This window comes from Ceratotherium simum, chromosome 5 (assembly GCF_057802395.1).
Source record: "Ceratotherium simum simum isolate JZ-2026a chromosome 5, ASM5780239v1, whole genome shotgun sequence".
Classification (NCBI taxonomy): Eukaryota; Metazoa; Chordata; class Mammalia; order Perissodactyla; family Rhinocerotidae; genus Ceratotherium; species Ceratotherium simum.
In genome coordinates, this window is record NC_141904.1 from 48,686,285 (window position 1) to 48,703,075 (window position 16,791).

A 16,791-nucleotide genomic window follows, 5' to 3' on the forward strand; every position below is an offset into this window, starting at 1 on the left:
CCTAAAGATGAAAAAAACAGGGCAGAAGGAATAAACACACACCCCACAGGCATCCTTCCTGCCTATTGAGATGCTAGCTAGGTAAATACAGATGTAAACTGGTTAGGAAGTTTAGATCTAAATAAGTCCGTAGCAATCCAAGTCAGACTAGGTCCTGATGATAGAGACCATGGTCTGGAAAGGGATCCAAAGACTGACCCCTCAAGCCTTTGATTTGTGCTTCAGGGCAAGGTTGGTTAGAAGACCAAAACTCATCTGTTCCTTCATCCCTTATCCAGATCAAAGGGATAATAACAGAGAATAGATGCCTTTTATTTAGACTTTCTCATGAGAAATACAAGAAAAAGTAAAGCTGACAAATCGGAGACAAAAGCCTAAGAAGCCAAGACAGAAAGTGAATGTCCAGGGGCCGGCCCCGTGGCGTAGCAGTTAAGTGTGCGCACCCCACTGCTGGCGGCCCGGGTTCAGATCCCTGGCGCGCACTGACGCACTGCTTGTCAGGCCACGCTGTGGTGGTGTCCCACATAAAGTGGAAGAAGATTGGCACAGATGTTAGCTCAGGGCCAACATTCCTCAGCAAAAGGAGGAAGACTGGCATGGATGTTAGCTCAGGGCTGAGCTTCCTCACAAGAAAGAAAAAAAAAAAGAAAGTTAATGTCCAGATAGTTTTTTGCTGGAAGCACATGACACTTATGAGGTTTTGTCCTTAGGTACCTGTCCCTACAAACACTCTCCTAAAAGAACCTTTATACGCTGCTGGTAGAAATGTAAAGTGGTGTAGTTCTTTTTTTTTTTTTTTGGGAGGAAGATCAGCCCTGAGCTAACATCCATGCTAATCCTCCTCTTTTTGCTGAAGAAGACCGGCTCTGAGCTAACATCTACTGCCAATCCTCCTCCTTTTTTTTCCCCAAAGCCCCAGCAGATAGTTGTATGTCTTAGATGCACATCCTTCTAGTTGCTGTATGTGGGACACGGCCTCAGCATGGCCGGAGAAGCGGTGCGTCAGTGTGCACCCGGGATCCAAACCCGGGCCGCCAGTAGCGGAGCGTGCGCACTTAACCGCTAAGCCACGGGGCCAGCCCAATGGTGTAGCTACTTTAGAAAACAGTTTGACGGTTTCTTAAAAAGTTAAACAAAAATTAGTCATATGACCCAGCAATTTCACCCCTAGGTAACTACCCGAGAGAATTGAAAATGTATGTCCAAAGACTTGTACACAAATGTTCATATACCATTATTCATAACAGCCAAAGAGTGGAAACAAGTCAAATGTCCATCAACTGGTGAATGGATAAACAAAATGTGGCATATCTATACAATGAAATTTTTAAAAAAATTATTTTATTGAGGTCATATTGGCTTATAGGATTGTGTAAATTTCAGGTGTACACTATTACATTTCAGTTTCTGTATAGATTGCATCATATTCACCACCAATAGTCTCGTTTTTATCCATCACCATACATATGTGCCTCTTTATCCCTGTGGGCTTCCGCCTACCCCTACTTCCTCTCTGGTAACCACCAATCTGTTCTCCCTATCTATGTGTGTGTTTATCTTCCATGTATGAGTGAAATCATATGGTATTTGTCTTTATCTGACTTATTTTGCTTAGCATAATACCCTAAAGGTTCATCCATGTTGTTGCAAATGGCACGATTTTATTTTTTTTATGGTTGAGTAGTATTCCATTGTATAGATGTACCACATTTTCTTTATCCATGTACAATGGAATATTATTCAGCCATAAAAAATGAAATTCTGATACACACTACAATAAGAATGAACTTAGAAAACATTATGCTATGTAAGGAGCCAGTCACAAGAGACCACATATTACATGATTCCATTTTATATTAAATGTCCAGAAAAGGCAAATCTGGTTGTTTTTTTTTTTTGGTAAGGAAGATTAGCCCTGAGCTAACATCTATTGCCAATCCTCCTCTTTTTGCTGAGGAAGACTGGCCCTGTGCCCTTCTTCCTCTACTTTATATGTGGGACGCCTGCCACAGCATAGCTTGATGAGTGGTGTGTAGGTCTGCACCCGGGATCCGAACTCGTGAACCCCAGACCACTGAAGCAGAGCATGCGAACTTGACCACTTCACTACCGGGCCAGCCCCAAGGCAAATCACTTAAGAAATAGATCAGTGGTTGGGCTGGGGGTGGGTATGCGGATTAACTGTAAATGGGTATGAGAAATCTTACTGCGGGGGATAAAAATGTTCTAAAACTGGGGCCGGCCTGGTGGTGTAGCAGTTAAGTTCACGCAGTCCGCTTCAGTGGCCTGGGGTTTGCAGGTTCGGATCCTGGGCACAGATGGATGCACTGCTTGTCAAGCCATACTGTGGTGGTGTCCCATATAAAGTAGAGGAAGATGGGCATGGATGTTAGCCCAGGGCCAATCTTCCTCAGCAAAAAGAGGAGGACTGGCAACAGGTGTTAGCTCAGGGCCAATCTTCCTCACCAAAAAAAAAAAAAAAAAAAGTTCTAAAACTAAATTATGGTGATGGTTGCATAACTTGGTAAATTTATTAAAAGTCATTGAATTGTAAACCTAAAATAACTGAATTTTATGGTAGGTACGTTATATCTCGACAAAGTTGTTTTTTTTTAAAAAAGCCCTTCCACAGACTTGTGCTTCTGGCCACAACAAGTTAACTGTTAAGAGACTATTCTGCTCACTGTAAACAACTAGAAAACTAGACAAAATACACGAAACAACAGTTTCCATACACTGGACATTAGGCAGCACTGGATTACAATCCCAGAGACAAGGGAAAAAATGAGGTAAGCCCTTTGATTACACTGGCTTTCCATCTGTACCAGACCCCCGTATGAGGAGGAAAACCCAAGCATAGCATGGTAGTCTCAGTGAGCTGAGGAGATAGAGACCAGAGTTCAAAGTGTCTAAGATGAGCTATAAACTAACAATTTCCAGAGCTCACAGAAGGCTGGGAAAGATCTGAGCTTCAACCAGCCAGAGTGAAGAGACCTCAGCGTTAACCTGAGGCATTCAGTGGCAATCCCAGAAAGGCCATCCCTTAGGTAGCAGTAGTCATCCCGAGAGAAAAGACTACTCTGGACCTCTGGATCCAACCTAACAAAGATTAAGAACAAGCTTCTAAAGAATCAAGGTGATCCATGAGTAAATTAACTGGCTGCCATAACAAAGCCCACCAGTCTTCAATAGAAAATAAACCCCTGAAACTCAATGACTTAACAATCACAATGCCCAATATTCAACTGAAAATTACTAGACATACATGAAGCACAAACATATTCATCTGATAATCACAAAGTCAACAGAAACATGCTCAGAAGTAAAAGATTGGAATTAGCAGACAACAATAAAACAGCTATTATAAATGTTCAAAGATATAAAGGAAAACATGAGCAGTAAAGAAATTAATACTATTAAAAAACAACCAAATTGAAATTTTAGAGCTGAAAAATACACATGAAAATTTAAAAAATATTTCCAGATTTGATGAAAAATACCAACCCACAAATCCAAAAAGCTCAAAAAACCACAAGGAGGTTAACACAAAGAAGACAATACTAAGGTACATCACAATCAAATTGTTAAAAACCAATTATAAAGAGAAAACTAAGATTTTTCTCTATGCAATCAGAAAGGAGGAAAGACATATTATATGTGGAGGTAGGGGAACAAAGATGAGAAGGATACTCTTATTAGAAATGAAAAGAAATGGGCCAGCCCCGTGGCTTAGCGGTTAAGTGCTCGCGCTCCGCTGCTGGCAGCCCGGGTTCGGATCCCGGGCGCGCACCGACACGCCACTTCTCCGGCTACGCTGAGGCCGCGTCCCACATACAGCAACTAGAAGGATGTGCAGCTGTGACATACAACTATCTACTGGGGCTTTGGGGGGAAAAAAATAAATAAATAAAATCTTTAAAAAAAAAAAAAAAAAGAAATGAAAAGAAAAAAAAAAGCAATAACAATAACATCTTTTAAGTGTTGAAAGGGGAAATAAAGCATCAACTTAGAATTCTATATCCAGCGAAAATATCCTTCAAAAATAAAGGTAAGAGTCTGTCTGGCGGTTTCTTACTAAACATACTCTTATCATATGACCCAGCAATCATGATTCTTGGTGTTTACCCAAATGAGTGAAAAACTTATGTCCACAAAAAACCTGCACATGGATGTTTTTAGCAGCTTTATTCATACTGGAAAAACTTGGAAACAACCAAGATGCCCTTCTGCAGCTGAAGGACAAATATATAAACAAACTGTGGTACATCCAGACAATGGAATATTATTTAGTGCTAAAAAGAAATGAACTATCAAGTCATGAAAAGACACGGAGGAACCTTAAATGTATATCGCTAAGCGAATGAAGCCAATCTCAAAAGGCTACATACTATATGAGTCCAACTATATGACATTCTATATAAGGCAAAACTAGGGCAACAGTAAAAAGATCAGTGGTTGTCAGGGATAGGAGAGGTGGAGAGGAAGGACAGGATGACTAGGGGGAGCATAGAGGATTTTTAGCAGTGAAACTATTCTGTATGATACTATAATGGTGGATACATGCCATTATACATTTGTCAAAACCCAAAGAATGTACAACACCAGGAACCCTAATGCAAACTATGGACTTGGGGTGATGTTGTGTCAATGTAGGTTCATTGATTTTAATAAAGGTACCACTCTGGCAGGTTGTTGATAGTGGCGGAAGCTGTGCCTGTGTGGTGAAAGGGGGTATATGAAAACTCTGTACTTTCTGCTCAATTTCATTGTGAACCTAAAACCACTCTAAAATATAAAGTCTACTAAAAACAGAGGGGGAGGGTAGTAAGACAAGGCCCTTTTCAGACAAGCAAAAAACTGAGATAATTCATCACCATTAGACCTGAAATACTTGAAATATTAAAGACAATTCTTCAGAATAAAGGAAAATGATTCCAGATGGAAACTCAAATCTACACAAAAGAATGAAGAGTGATGGAAATGGTAAATATGTGGGTAAATATAAGACTGCTCCAAGTTTTAAAAATTTCTTTAACATACAACAAACTGTTTAAAGTAAAAAGTAATAACATATTCTGGGGTTCATAACATATGAAAAAAATAAAATACATAACAGAAAAATGAACCAGGGGGTCAAAATGTAAATAGATTCTTATAATTACAGATAAAGTAGTATATTATCTGATAGTAGACTGTATTAAGATAGATACGCATATTGTAAACCTTAGAGCAGCAGTTCTCAAAATTTTAGGTCTTAGGATTCCTTTATGCTCTTCAAATGTTGAGGATCCCAAAAACCTTTTGCTTATATGGGTTGTGGCTATCAAAATTTACTATATTAGAAATTAAATTCAACTGAAAAAAAATTTAAGTATATATTAATTCATTTTATAATAGCATTAACAACCCCATTATATGTTAATACCAATAATATAATTTTTTGTGAAAAAATAACTATATTTTGCAAAACTAAAGAAATTTAGTATGAGTGGCATAGTTTTACATTTTAAAAATCTCTTTAGGGGCCAGCCTGGTGGCGTAGCGGTTAAGTACGCGCACTCTGCTGCAGCGGCCCAGGGTTTGGATCAAGAGTGTGCACTGACGCACCACTCGTCAAGCGATGCTGTGGTGGCGTGCCATATAAAGTGGAGGAAGATGGGCACAGATGTCAGCCAGGGCCAGTCTTCGTCAGCAAAAAGAGGAGGATTGGCAGATGTTAGCTCAGAGCTGATCTGCCTCACACACACACACACACACACACACACACACACACACAAAAATCTCTTTAATGTCAGGCTTACCAGAAGACAGCTGGATTCTCATTGCCTCTGCATTCAATCACGTTAGGACACACACACACACACACACACACACACACACACACACACACACAAAAATCTCTTTAATGTCAGGCTTACCAGAAGACAGCTGGATTCTCATTGCCTCTGCATTCAATCACGTTAGGTACCCTTTGGAAAATTCCATGGTATACTTGTGAATGAATGAAAGTGACAAAGGTGGGGCCGGCCCAGTGGCACAAGCGGTTAAGTGCGCGCACTCCGCTGCGGCAGCCCAGGGTTCGCAGGTTCGGATCTTGGGTGCACACCAACGCACCGCTTGTTAAGCCATGCTGTGGCAGCGTCCCATATAAAGTAGAGGAAGATGGTCACGGATGTCAGCCCAGGGCCAATCTTCCTCAAGAAAAAAGGGGAGGATCGGCATCAAATGTTAGCTCAGGGCTAGTCCTCTTCACAAAAAAAAAAAAAAAGGGCCGGCCCCGTGGCTTAGCAGTTAAGTGCGCGCACTCCCATACTGGCGGCCCGAGTTCGGATCCCGGGCGCACACTGACACACCGCTACTCCAGCCATGCTGAGGCCGCATCCTACATACAACAGCTAGAAGGATATGCAACTATGACATACAACTATCTACTGGGGCTTTGGGGAAAACAAAAAAGGAGGAGGATTGGCAATAGATGTTAGCTCAGAGCCGGTCTTCCTCAGCAAAAAAAAGGAGGATTAGCACGGATGTTAGCTCAGGGCTGATCTTCCTCAAAAAAAAAAAAAAGAAAGTGACAAAGGTATATAATGCTTTAATATTATTATGAAAATAGTTTTGACCACATGGCTCCCTTGAAAGGGTCCTGGAATCCCTAGAGGTCCCCACGCTAGACTCTGATAACTACTCCTTAGAGCAACCACTAAAAATCAAGTAAAACAAAGAGGTGTGGCTAATAAGAGAAAACATAAAATGGAATATTGTGTGTGTGGGGGGGACTAAGTTAATCCAAAAGAAAGCAAGAAAAGCAAAACAGAACAAAAGATGAAAAAATTAGAAAACAAATAGTAAGAGGGCAGATTTTAAGCCCAACCTTACTGACACATTCATTTAATGTCAACAGATTAAATATACCAATTAAAAGGCACAGACTGTCAAGAGTCATCAGTAGTGAAAAGGTATGTTATAAAAACATCCACAAGACTCTGAATTGCTTGCATAGGTCTTTGCAAACTCCTCTATTTGCAGTCTCATTCTGAATTTTAGGGCTTGTAGACATAAGCCTTGAGACATAAGCAGTGTAGAAATGAGCTATTCATCTGCTCTTTCCTGACAGATTCATTCAACAAATATTTTATAAGTACTTCTATGTCCTTAAATGATAGGTAAGCTAAATAAAACTCCTTCTTTTGCTCTTGATAGGTACAGAACCTAAAGCCAAAATCTATACAACACCTTCTTGAATATTTACTTGTGAAAAGTTTCATAAAGAGTTTATTCTCCTCTGTGAGTAGATTTTGAAAAATCTCTGAAGAACAGCTCTCATACACAGCCAAAAGTGCTCTTCACTAAGTAATGGAAACATTCCCTAAGTCAGGCGGTTCACCCCAACACTACCAACACAGAGATTCCCCACATACAGGCGGCAGCCTTCTGCTGGGGGTACTGGTTAGCCCTCTCCCAGCTTCCATGGGTCCACAGCACTTGAGTGGATTTCACCAATATTCTCTTCACCTTCTATGATAACTGACCAAAACAATGGCAAAATCTTGCTTTCTATTTATCATCAAAGATCACTGAAATCATATTTCATAAGAGCTGAGGGTGACAACTCCCAGCTATAGATAAACCAATGTGATTGATTCTATACGTGAATCACTGACTAAAAATCAAAGCCAGTTAACACAGGAGTCTCAGTGACCTTCCCACGATCAGGGAAGCTATTTGAGCAGTGGGGGCTCAGGTCACACCATTATCATCCCTTCCCCTCACCCACAGTCCAGTGCTTTACACAAGACTCCAACAATTATTGAGCTGCTCTTCTTAAAAGGATTTCCAGATTTGACTCTCACCTTGTTTTACATATAGGATGCATCATCCTGACACCATCATCTGAGACAAAGAATCTAGCTATGCCTAAAGCCAATGCCACTCTTGACTGCCAAGTTAAACAAGCCAATGTCTCTTTTTATGTTTATATGCTGGTTTGAGCTGCATTTTTGTTACTTACAACTGAAAGAGCACTTGTAATATAAAGATGTAATATTAAATGTGCCACAAACAATATAAAAAAGTGTTTTATGTGCAAGAATAAGTGAGAAAAAATTTAGACAATATGTTTTCCTTTCTTCTAAGTTACATGGCTAGAATGTTTCGAGCTGGTTACTAAAGGTGTCATTTATATAAAATCAAACATTAGGTGTAAAACCTCCTCAAATTGATTTTTATCTTCTGCCTAGGTAGAAATGGTACAACTATTTCATGAAGAGGTCAAACTTTAACAAGTTCACTCAAGGAACTAAAGTTATAAGCCCTGTTTTGGTTTGATTATGATTCTGTTTGGGAGAGAAGATACCTCTACCTTTACTATTTGTTCACAACAAGAAATACGTTTGGCAGCTTAATTACTTTGTGCACTCTCATTATTGTTATTTGAATTCCAGGAGGGACTTATTTATATATTTGTACTACGGCCAAGAAGAAGAATGGAAAAGTTTCTCTCTAGGCTTCTCTGAAAACCGAATGAAAGCTGATATCTTTGAACCTCCATTATAAGTCTTACTCTATAACCAGTTAAGAGCTAGTAGTAGGTGGAAATAATTCCTCTTTATAATTTCCCACTCCCTCTCATCTTTACACACGTACCAACCCCCGTCCCAATATACATAAGCATACAGATATATCAGTTATTTTTGAATTAAGCATTAGATTTAGTTCAGTGCTTTCCTGTCCTATGATATACTATATTTGCTTTTGCAGACCCCTGAATGGACTCCTTGTTGTTTGTTGCTTAACATTCCTGAAACAATTTGATGATATGATTGAAACAAATATCAGGAGGCTAGTCTTTTATAATTTTATTTATTTATTTATTTTTTCCCCCAAAGCCCCAGTAGATAGTTGTATGTCAAAGCTGCACATCCTTCTAGTTGCTGTATGTGGGACGCGGCCTCAACATGGCCAGAGAAGCGATGCGTCGGTGCGTGCCCAGGATCCGAACCTGGGCCGCCAGCAGCAGAGGGCGCGCACTTGACCGCTAAGCCAAGGGGCCGGCCCTCAGGAGGCTAGTCTTAAAGAAATGATAAACAAAGGCTGCACTATGTGGGCTGGTGTGAGAAAACTGTAGTTCTCTTACAGGTATACAGTATAGTGAAAGTCCCTCAGTCAAACACTTCTCTGCTATAAATGCAAATGTGCTGATTTCTTAACTTTCCTAGTCTGTCCCGATATACCATCTGAAGCACACCTTGGGAGATATAATACATGCTCACTTATTAAACGTAAAGTAATAGTATATATTTAAAATATCTTGTTGTTTCAGAAGCCTGTTACCAGGTTTCAAAAAAAATATTAAAAATACATAGGATTCTTTGTGGTCTCTTACATTAGTGGTGTTAAATTGAAGCTTTTTAAATAGTGCTAATGAGTGGTACAGTTATTTGAAAATAGAAAATGTTCTTTCTCTTATAGCTGACATTACAGCAGAGCACCAAGGAACAGTTTCCCATTAAGACACAGTGGAAATCCTACCATCTTAGTCATTACCAAGTGGAATTTCATCTTGGGAATCATCTCTATTACCTCACTAATTATAATTTTTAGTTGGTGGTTTAAACTCCGAAGTAGAGATTCTGTGAGAAAACACTTTTCTGTAGCCATAGAAAACTGTTTTTCTTCTTTCTAAAGTTCCTCAAGCATCGTCAAGTTATAGCCACAATACTCTGAACATTTATCCTGTTTGAGGTCTTCAATTTCACAGCTTTAGCAAGCAGTAAGAGCTTCATATTTTACAATTCATGAAAGAGATATTACATCCCTACACAGTCTACTTGTGGACTTGAAAACTAACTATACTCCCTCAACTTTCAAATCTGATCAACCAAACTAACAGTTTGTTACTTGGCCATCTAGTAACAACAACAACAAAAGTATTAACCTAATCCTAACTTTATACTTATACTCTGATATATTCAGATACACTCTGGTATATTCAGATACATTATAAATTATAATAATTAATTTTCCACTAAAACTTATTTATACATCCACATACTTTTCCAGAGTTGTCACTGTGAATATCGTTACTTTAGGGCACTCCAGCTTTTCTGGACTTCAGTGTACTTTTTTTTTTTTTTTTTTTTTTGGTGAGGAAGCTCAGCCCTGAGCTAACATCCAAGCCAATCCTCCTCTTTTTGCTGAGGAATTCTGGCCCTGGGCTAACATCTGTGCCCATCTTCCTCCACTTTATATGGGACGCCACCACAGCACGGCCTGACACGCAGCGCATTGGTGCGCGCCCGGGATCCAAACCCGGGCTGCCAGCAGCGGAGTATGTGCACTTAACTGCTACACCACGGGGCCAGCGCGCCAGTGTACTTATTTATTATAACTAATTCTAGGGCAAGAGTTGAGAAGCTACAGCCTTGCCTAGGACATGTTATTTACTTCCTCTGTATGTTATCAGATATAACCTGATAAATATACTCACTCTGAGTGGCATGCATATAGAAAGCTTTCATGATTATACTTCTCTTACAGTCAATCACAACTAGTATTGCCTATCACTTAGACTTTAATGTGTATGAGAATTACCAGGGACTTTCACTTCCCTAATCTGTTTCACTTCAGATTCGAATCTAGCAGGTCTGGGGTAGGGACTGATATTCTGCATTTTTAACAGATGAAGCTTGGTGCTGCTGGGTGCTGATTTATTTATTACAATAAGGACATATGGAAGCCACTGACTCTATGGTCAACCCCTCCTGTCCATCTCCATCAGAGAGCTTTCTAAAAGGTAAGTCTGATCATGGTTTCCCACCACCTAGACAGAGACTGGAGGTCCAATTCCTAAGCATGGCACATAAGGCTGCCCTTTTACTTAGCCCCTACTTCTCAGCTCCTACTTTGTGCTTGGCTATTTTAATGATCTGGATTTCCCAGCACAAGGTCTTCATATAGAAAGACCAATTTCCTGAACATTAAATAAACAACAGTAGACTTTACGCCTATTCTCCATTTGCTTTGAAGGACTCACTTAACATACATACACCGGACCAAAGGACTGAATCATGATTAACAATTAAAAGTGCAAAAGATAAGGTCTCTGACATGCTTTATAAACTTGGTCTCAGAGCTCAGCTTATTCCCGCACCAGATCTTTTTTCAAACCCTTCTGTTTGTTTTTCAAAAGATATAACTAACATAGCTAGAGAAATCTGGAAAAAGGGAGTTGTGAGTTTTTGTTTCTTTGTAAGCTTCTAGATAATTTAAATGACAGTTGCCTAACAATCCTGGGCAAATTCCTAAATGATTCAAGAAAAGGTGGCAGGACCATAGCTAGAATGATGTGGTTAAGTGACTCAAATGATTCACTTGACATTTAGCAAGCTCCACATGGGTTTAACTTAGATGTATATCTTTTTGGCAAATGCCAAATATATGTTGAAGAAAGAAAAACATTTCCCCTAAATTGAATACAATTTAAACGAAGTTATGTATTTGTTTCCACTTTAATTCTCTCACTCTAGTTCCTTCCTTTCTTCTCCCCCCCCCCCACCTCTCTATACTGACTTAACTAGTTAAGTGCCTCTTACTTTCAAAATAAAAAAAAAATACTATTCAGATCTTAGAACATAGAAATATGGTCTTTGATTTCATTCAAGACACCTCATGCTTGGAGACAGCAAGTCCTATTACAAGTGGAAAGGGATAAAAATTGTTATAACTCAAGCACTGAGTATTTGATTTATATGTATTCTAATACCAATTACTGTCTTGTCAGAGGGAGATGAGAAATAAGCTCTTTTTTGCCTTCTTTGTTCTAAAATAGTATTTCCATAGTAAAATATGTCTGTGTCAAATATTTTTTTTTTAAAGGAGGGGGTATACTTCTTTGGTGAGGTTTTGATGTAACCAGTTTAACTTCTTTCCAGACCCACCAATCCCAAAAAGGCAGGACATTAAACCAAACCATCTAAGTAAGACTTTGGTTAAAGAGCCAAAACACATTTAAAAAGAAACACATAGCATCCAGAAGAATGCAGTAGATCTACCAGGAAAGAGCTAAGATATATTAAAGGAAGTTATAACGAAGTATGAATACTATGATTCTATTTGCGTGTTTAAAATGAAAAGAAAGAAAAACACCTGTGTGTGTGGTTTTTCAGAAAGATCTGGAAGAACATACATGAAAGCAAGATTTCTCAACCATGGCACTATTGACATTTTGGGCTAGTTCTCTGTTATAGGGGACTGTCCCGTGCACTGTAAGATGTTTAGTGGCTTCCTTGCCCTCTACTCACTAGAACCCAGTAGTATGTCCTCACGTGTAACAACCAAAAATGTCTCTAAATATTATTAAATGTCCCCTGTGGAGCAAAATTGCTCCTTGTTGAGAACCCCTGCAATAAAAAATTAACAGTATTTATCTCCACAGAGGGAAGTATGACGAAAGGAGAGCAGCTGAATAGAAATTAAGAGCTTTTATTTCTTGTTCTACATACCATACTTCTGTATTGTTTGGATGTCCTACTCCCTCCCCCACCCCACCAACATTTATTACATGTGTAATTCTCCAGAACAATAAGGAAAACAGAATCTCAAGACCATGTGGCTACTGGCCCTACAATATGACAGGACACAGATTCCCAAATGATCAGGAAACACATGTGTAAGCCACACTCACCTTCATGGGGTTTTCATCATATGTTGGGGTTCCCAGGTCCATCTCAGCTTCATGCTCAAGGCTGGCATCATCTCCTGGGCTTTCCCAAGTAGGAGGATCCCACTGAGTCTGCCTAGAAGAAGGTAAGGACAGCCATGCTGTCATGGCCAGAAAACAGAGAACTCTGGCATAGGCATCTCTGCTCATATAGACATAAAATACAACATGCAATGAGACATAGAACAAGTCAGCTCCATAAGATAGAGACATTCTTTTGATATCTTCCCAGCAGCAATGATTCTATCCCAGAGACATATATTATTTAGCCCACTGTATTTCTGTAGCCAATGACGTGGCAACAGTTGCTGGGTGTCAAAGAGAGCAGTAAAACCAAACATCTTGTCTATCTCTCACCTGGCTCTTAATGTCCTGAAAATAGGATTCAGCAAAGCCTAAAAAGTACATGGAATAGGTGCCTGCCTATGCCACCCCTCTGCAGGTGAAGAGATCAATAATGACTGAAAGTACAATACCTAGCATGTACTTGTAGAAAAATAAAATAAATCACAACACTTTCCTCATAATCCCTGAACACGTGAGAAAATTGTTCTTTGCTATAGTAGCCTTCTTACTTGTAGTTGTGCCCTTTTGGTTTAATGACTAACAGCACGGAAAAGATGTACAGGTTAAAAACTTGTGCCCTCTGCTAAAGATTTTCTCAACTGGCTCCAAAAAGAAGGGTTCAACCACATTAATTCATTGCATGTTTATAGATGTTTTGAAAATAAGCAGGCAAAGATTTTTTTTTTAAAAAAGCTAGATCTGGGGCCAGCCCAGTGGCGTACTGGTTAAGTACGCGTGCTCCACTTCAGTGGCCCAGGCTTTGCAGGTTTGAATCCCGGGTGCGGACCAATGCACCACTCATCAAGCCATGCTGTGGTGGCATCCCACATACAAAAGAGAGGAAGATGAGCATGGATGTTAGCTCAGAGCCAATCTTCCTCAGCAAAAAGAGGAAGACTGGCAACAGATGTTAGCTCAGGGCCAATCTTCCTCACACACACACAAAACAGCTAGATCTGTGAAGTAACAACTGGAAATAAGGAAATTCACGTTCAGGAGTCTGAAGTCAGCTGTCACAGGGAATGCAAAAGGGGAATCACTTAAAATGTCAAAAGCCTCAGAGAAGCTAGTAACATATCTGGCAGGTCAATCCTGCCATTAGTCTTCTGCTTTCTTACCACACCAATGTTTAGTCAGCAACATTAAAGGCACTTGACGTAAATCAGTTTTGCAGATGATTGTGAAAATAGGCTTACCTCTGACCAATGGAACTAACTAAAAAATGGGGTCAAGATTTCTAGTGTAATCAAAGAACCACAAGCAGCTATGGGTTTTATTATGGAAAGTGAACAGAGAGGGAAGTATGTTGCTCTTAGGTGCTAGCTAAGGAAAACCTAGAAAAAAGATGGAAAAGGTACACACATAAATAAGAAATACATTTTTTTTTTAATCTTTGGAAAAAGGATAGTATATTAAAAAGCTTGCTTTGGTATTGAAAAAACAAAGTTCTGGTAAAATTTGCAGACATTGGTTTTTAAAATCACTACACTTGAAGTCAGCAACATAATGAGGGTCCCTATTATACAGGTATTTTTATGGGAGTAAGGAAGGCCTTTCTAAGCAGAAAGCATAAAGGGAAAATATGTGATTGTATGAAAGTTGTAAACTTCTTCATGTCATATGACATTACAAACCAAATCATTTGCACTACCCTTGATAAAGAGATCTAATAATATTGACAGAAAATGGGTAGATGCCCAAACAAGCAATTCACAAAAGATGCAAATGGCCAATAATCGAATGAAGACGTTCCATCTCAACAATATAAAAATTGGAAATGAAAATAAGATTTCTCACCTACTTGACTTACAAGATTAAAAGAACCTATGTAAAGAAAAAGGCACTTATGTATACTTTTTGTGAGTCTAAAGTGGTACAATTTTTTTAATGGTAAGCTGACAATATTCATCAATTTAAAACGTATATCTCTTTTGACCAACTTCTAAGAATCTACCTGAAGAAGGTAATAAGATTAGTGTCTGTAAGGATGTTCAGAGTTAGAGTTACATATAAAATAATGAAAATCCATCAGTAACAGTGGGTTAAATAAAATTTGGTATAGTCATGCAAGAGAGCAGGAGTTGGCAAACTTTTTTCTTTATTATAAAGGATCAGAGAGTAAATATCTTTGACCTTGTGGGCCATATGGTCTCTCCTGCAACTACTCTACTCTGCCATTGTAGTGTGAAAGCAGCCATAGATATTTCCTAAATAAATGGTGTGGCTGTGTTCCCTAAAAACTTTATTGGCAAAAACAAGTGGCCCATAGGCATAGTTTGCTGACCCCTGCAACAAAGTATAAGCAAGCATTAAAAATAATGTAGTTCTGAGCCAGCCCTGATGGCCTAGCGGTTATAGTTCGGCATACTCCGCTTTGGTGACCCAGTTTCGGTTACTGAGCTCGGAACCACACCACTTGTCTGTCAGTAGCCATGCTGTGGTGGCAGCTCACACAGAAAAACTACAACTTACAACTAGAACGTACAACTATGTACTGGGGCTTCAGGGAGAAAAAAAAAAAAGAGAGGAAAATTGGCAACAGATGTTAGCTCAGAGTGAATCTTTCCCAGGGAAAAAAACAAAGGAGGTGTGTATTTAAAAAAAAAAAAAAAAGTAATATGTAGTTTTATATTAACTGATAAAGTTCTACAAATAGTTTGGTAAATAAAGCAGATTACAAAACATGCACCCCAACAATTCACAGTATATAAGATTATATGCTGATGAGGACACACACACAGAGAAAGCACACTTACATTCACTATCTGTCTAAAGGATATTTTTTTTTAAAGATTTTATTTATTTATTTATTTCCCCCCAAAAGCCCCAGTAGATAGTGGTATGTCACAGCTGCACATCGTTCTAGCTGCCGCATGTGGGACGCAGCCCCAGCATGGCCGGAGAAGCGGTGCATCGGTGCGCGCCCGGGATCCGAACCCGCACCCAACCGCTAAGCCACGGGGCCGGCCCTAAAAGATATTTTTAAAAAAATTCTAATAAAGAGACAAATTGAGGGGCTGGCCTGGTGGTGTAGTGGTTAAGTTCATGTGCTCCGCTTTGGCAGCCTGGGGTTTGTGGGTTCAGATCCCGGGGGCGTGGACCTACGCACCACTTATCAAGCCATGCTGTGGCAGGCGTCCCACATATAAAGTAGAGGAAGATGGGCACAGATGTTAGCTCAGAACTAACCTTCCTCAGCAAAAAGAGGACTGGCAATATACGTTAGCTCAGGGCTAATCTTCCTCACCAAAAAAAAAAAAAAAAGATAAATTGGGTTTTTAAAAATATATAGCAGAAGTAATCAAACTATGGCTCACGGACCAAATCTGGGCCACTGTCTGTTTTCATAAATAAAGTTTTATGGGAACATAGACATGCCTGTTCACTTATGTATTATCTATGGCTGCTTGTACAACAATGGCAGAATTGAGTAGTAATAATAGAGATTGTTTGGCCAACAGAGCCTAAAATATTTATCATCTGGCCTTTTACAGAAAAGGTTTGGGCCGGCCCCATGGCATAGTGGTTAAGCGAGTGCACCCCGCTGCTGGCGGCCTGGGTTCGGGTCCCGGGCATGCACCGACGCACTGCTTGTCAGGCCATGCTGTGGCGGGGTCCCACATAAAGTGGAGGAAGATGGGCATGGATGTTAGCTCAGGGCCAGTCTTCCTCAGCAAAAAGAGGAGGACTGGCATGGATGTTAGCTCAGGGCTGATCTTCCTCACAACAAAAAAAAAGAAAAGGTTTGCCCATGACCCCTGATATCTACAATGTTAGATGAAGTCATTACCATTTTTTTAAAACTCCTTAGTTTTCTTCAGAAGTCTTGCAGGTTAAAACTTCACCAAAACATATCTAAAAAGGACTAAAGTCTAAGGTATGACATAACATTTAAGATGTGATTCTGGAAATCCAGCAGCCTTCAAGCACAGTGAACAGCCAATAATAAGAAGTCTATAACCATAAAACTCCTCTTACAATGGCAGCTTCTTTGACCAACTTAAAGC

The 16,791-nt window shown here is 39.6% G+C and overlaps 1 protein-coding gene across 8 annotated transcripts in view; it reads right to left on the minus strand.

Annotated features, from left to right (window-relative positions):
• Positions 1 to 16,791, minus strand: part of SETD2 (SET domain containing 2, histone lysine methyltransferase) — a 139,443-nt gene that overhangs the window by 8,778 nt on the left and 113,874 nt on the right. For 7 of the 8 annotated variants that reach the window (XM_014791438.2, XM_087430869.1, XM_004419624.3 and 4 more), the window contains one exon: positions 12,683 to 12,794. In XM_014791438.2, the coding sequence (XP_014646924.1) occupies positions 12,683 to 12,794 (112 nt within the window). The remainder of the gene's footprint in view (positions 1 to 12,682; positions 12,795 to 16,791) is intronic. The other variant, XR_015552216.1, reaches the window with a different exon arrangement.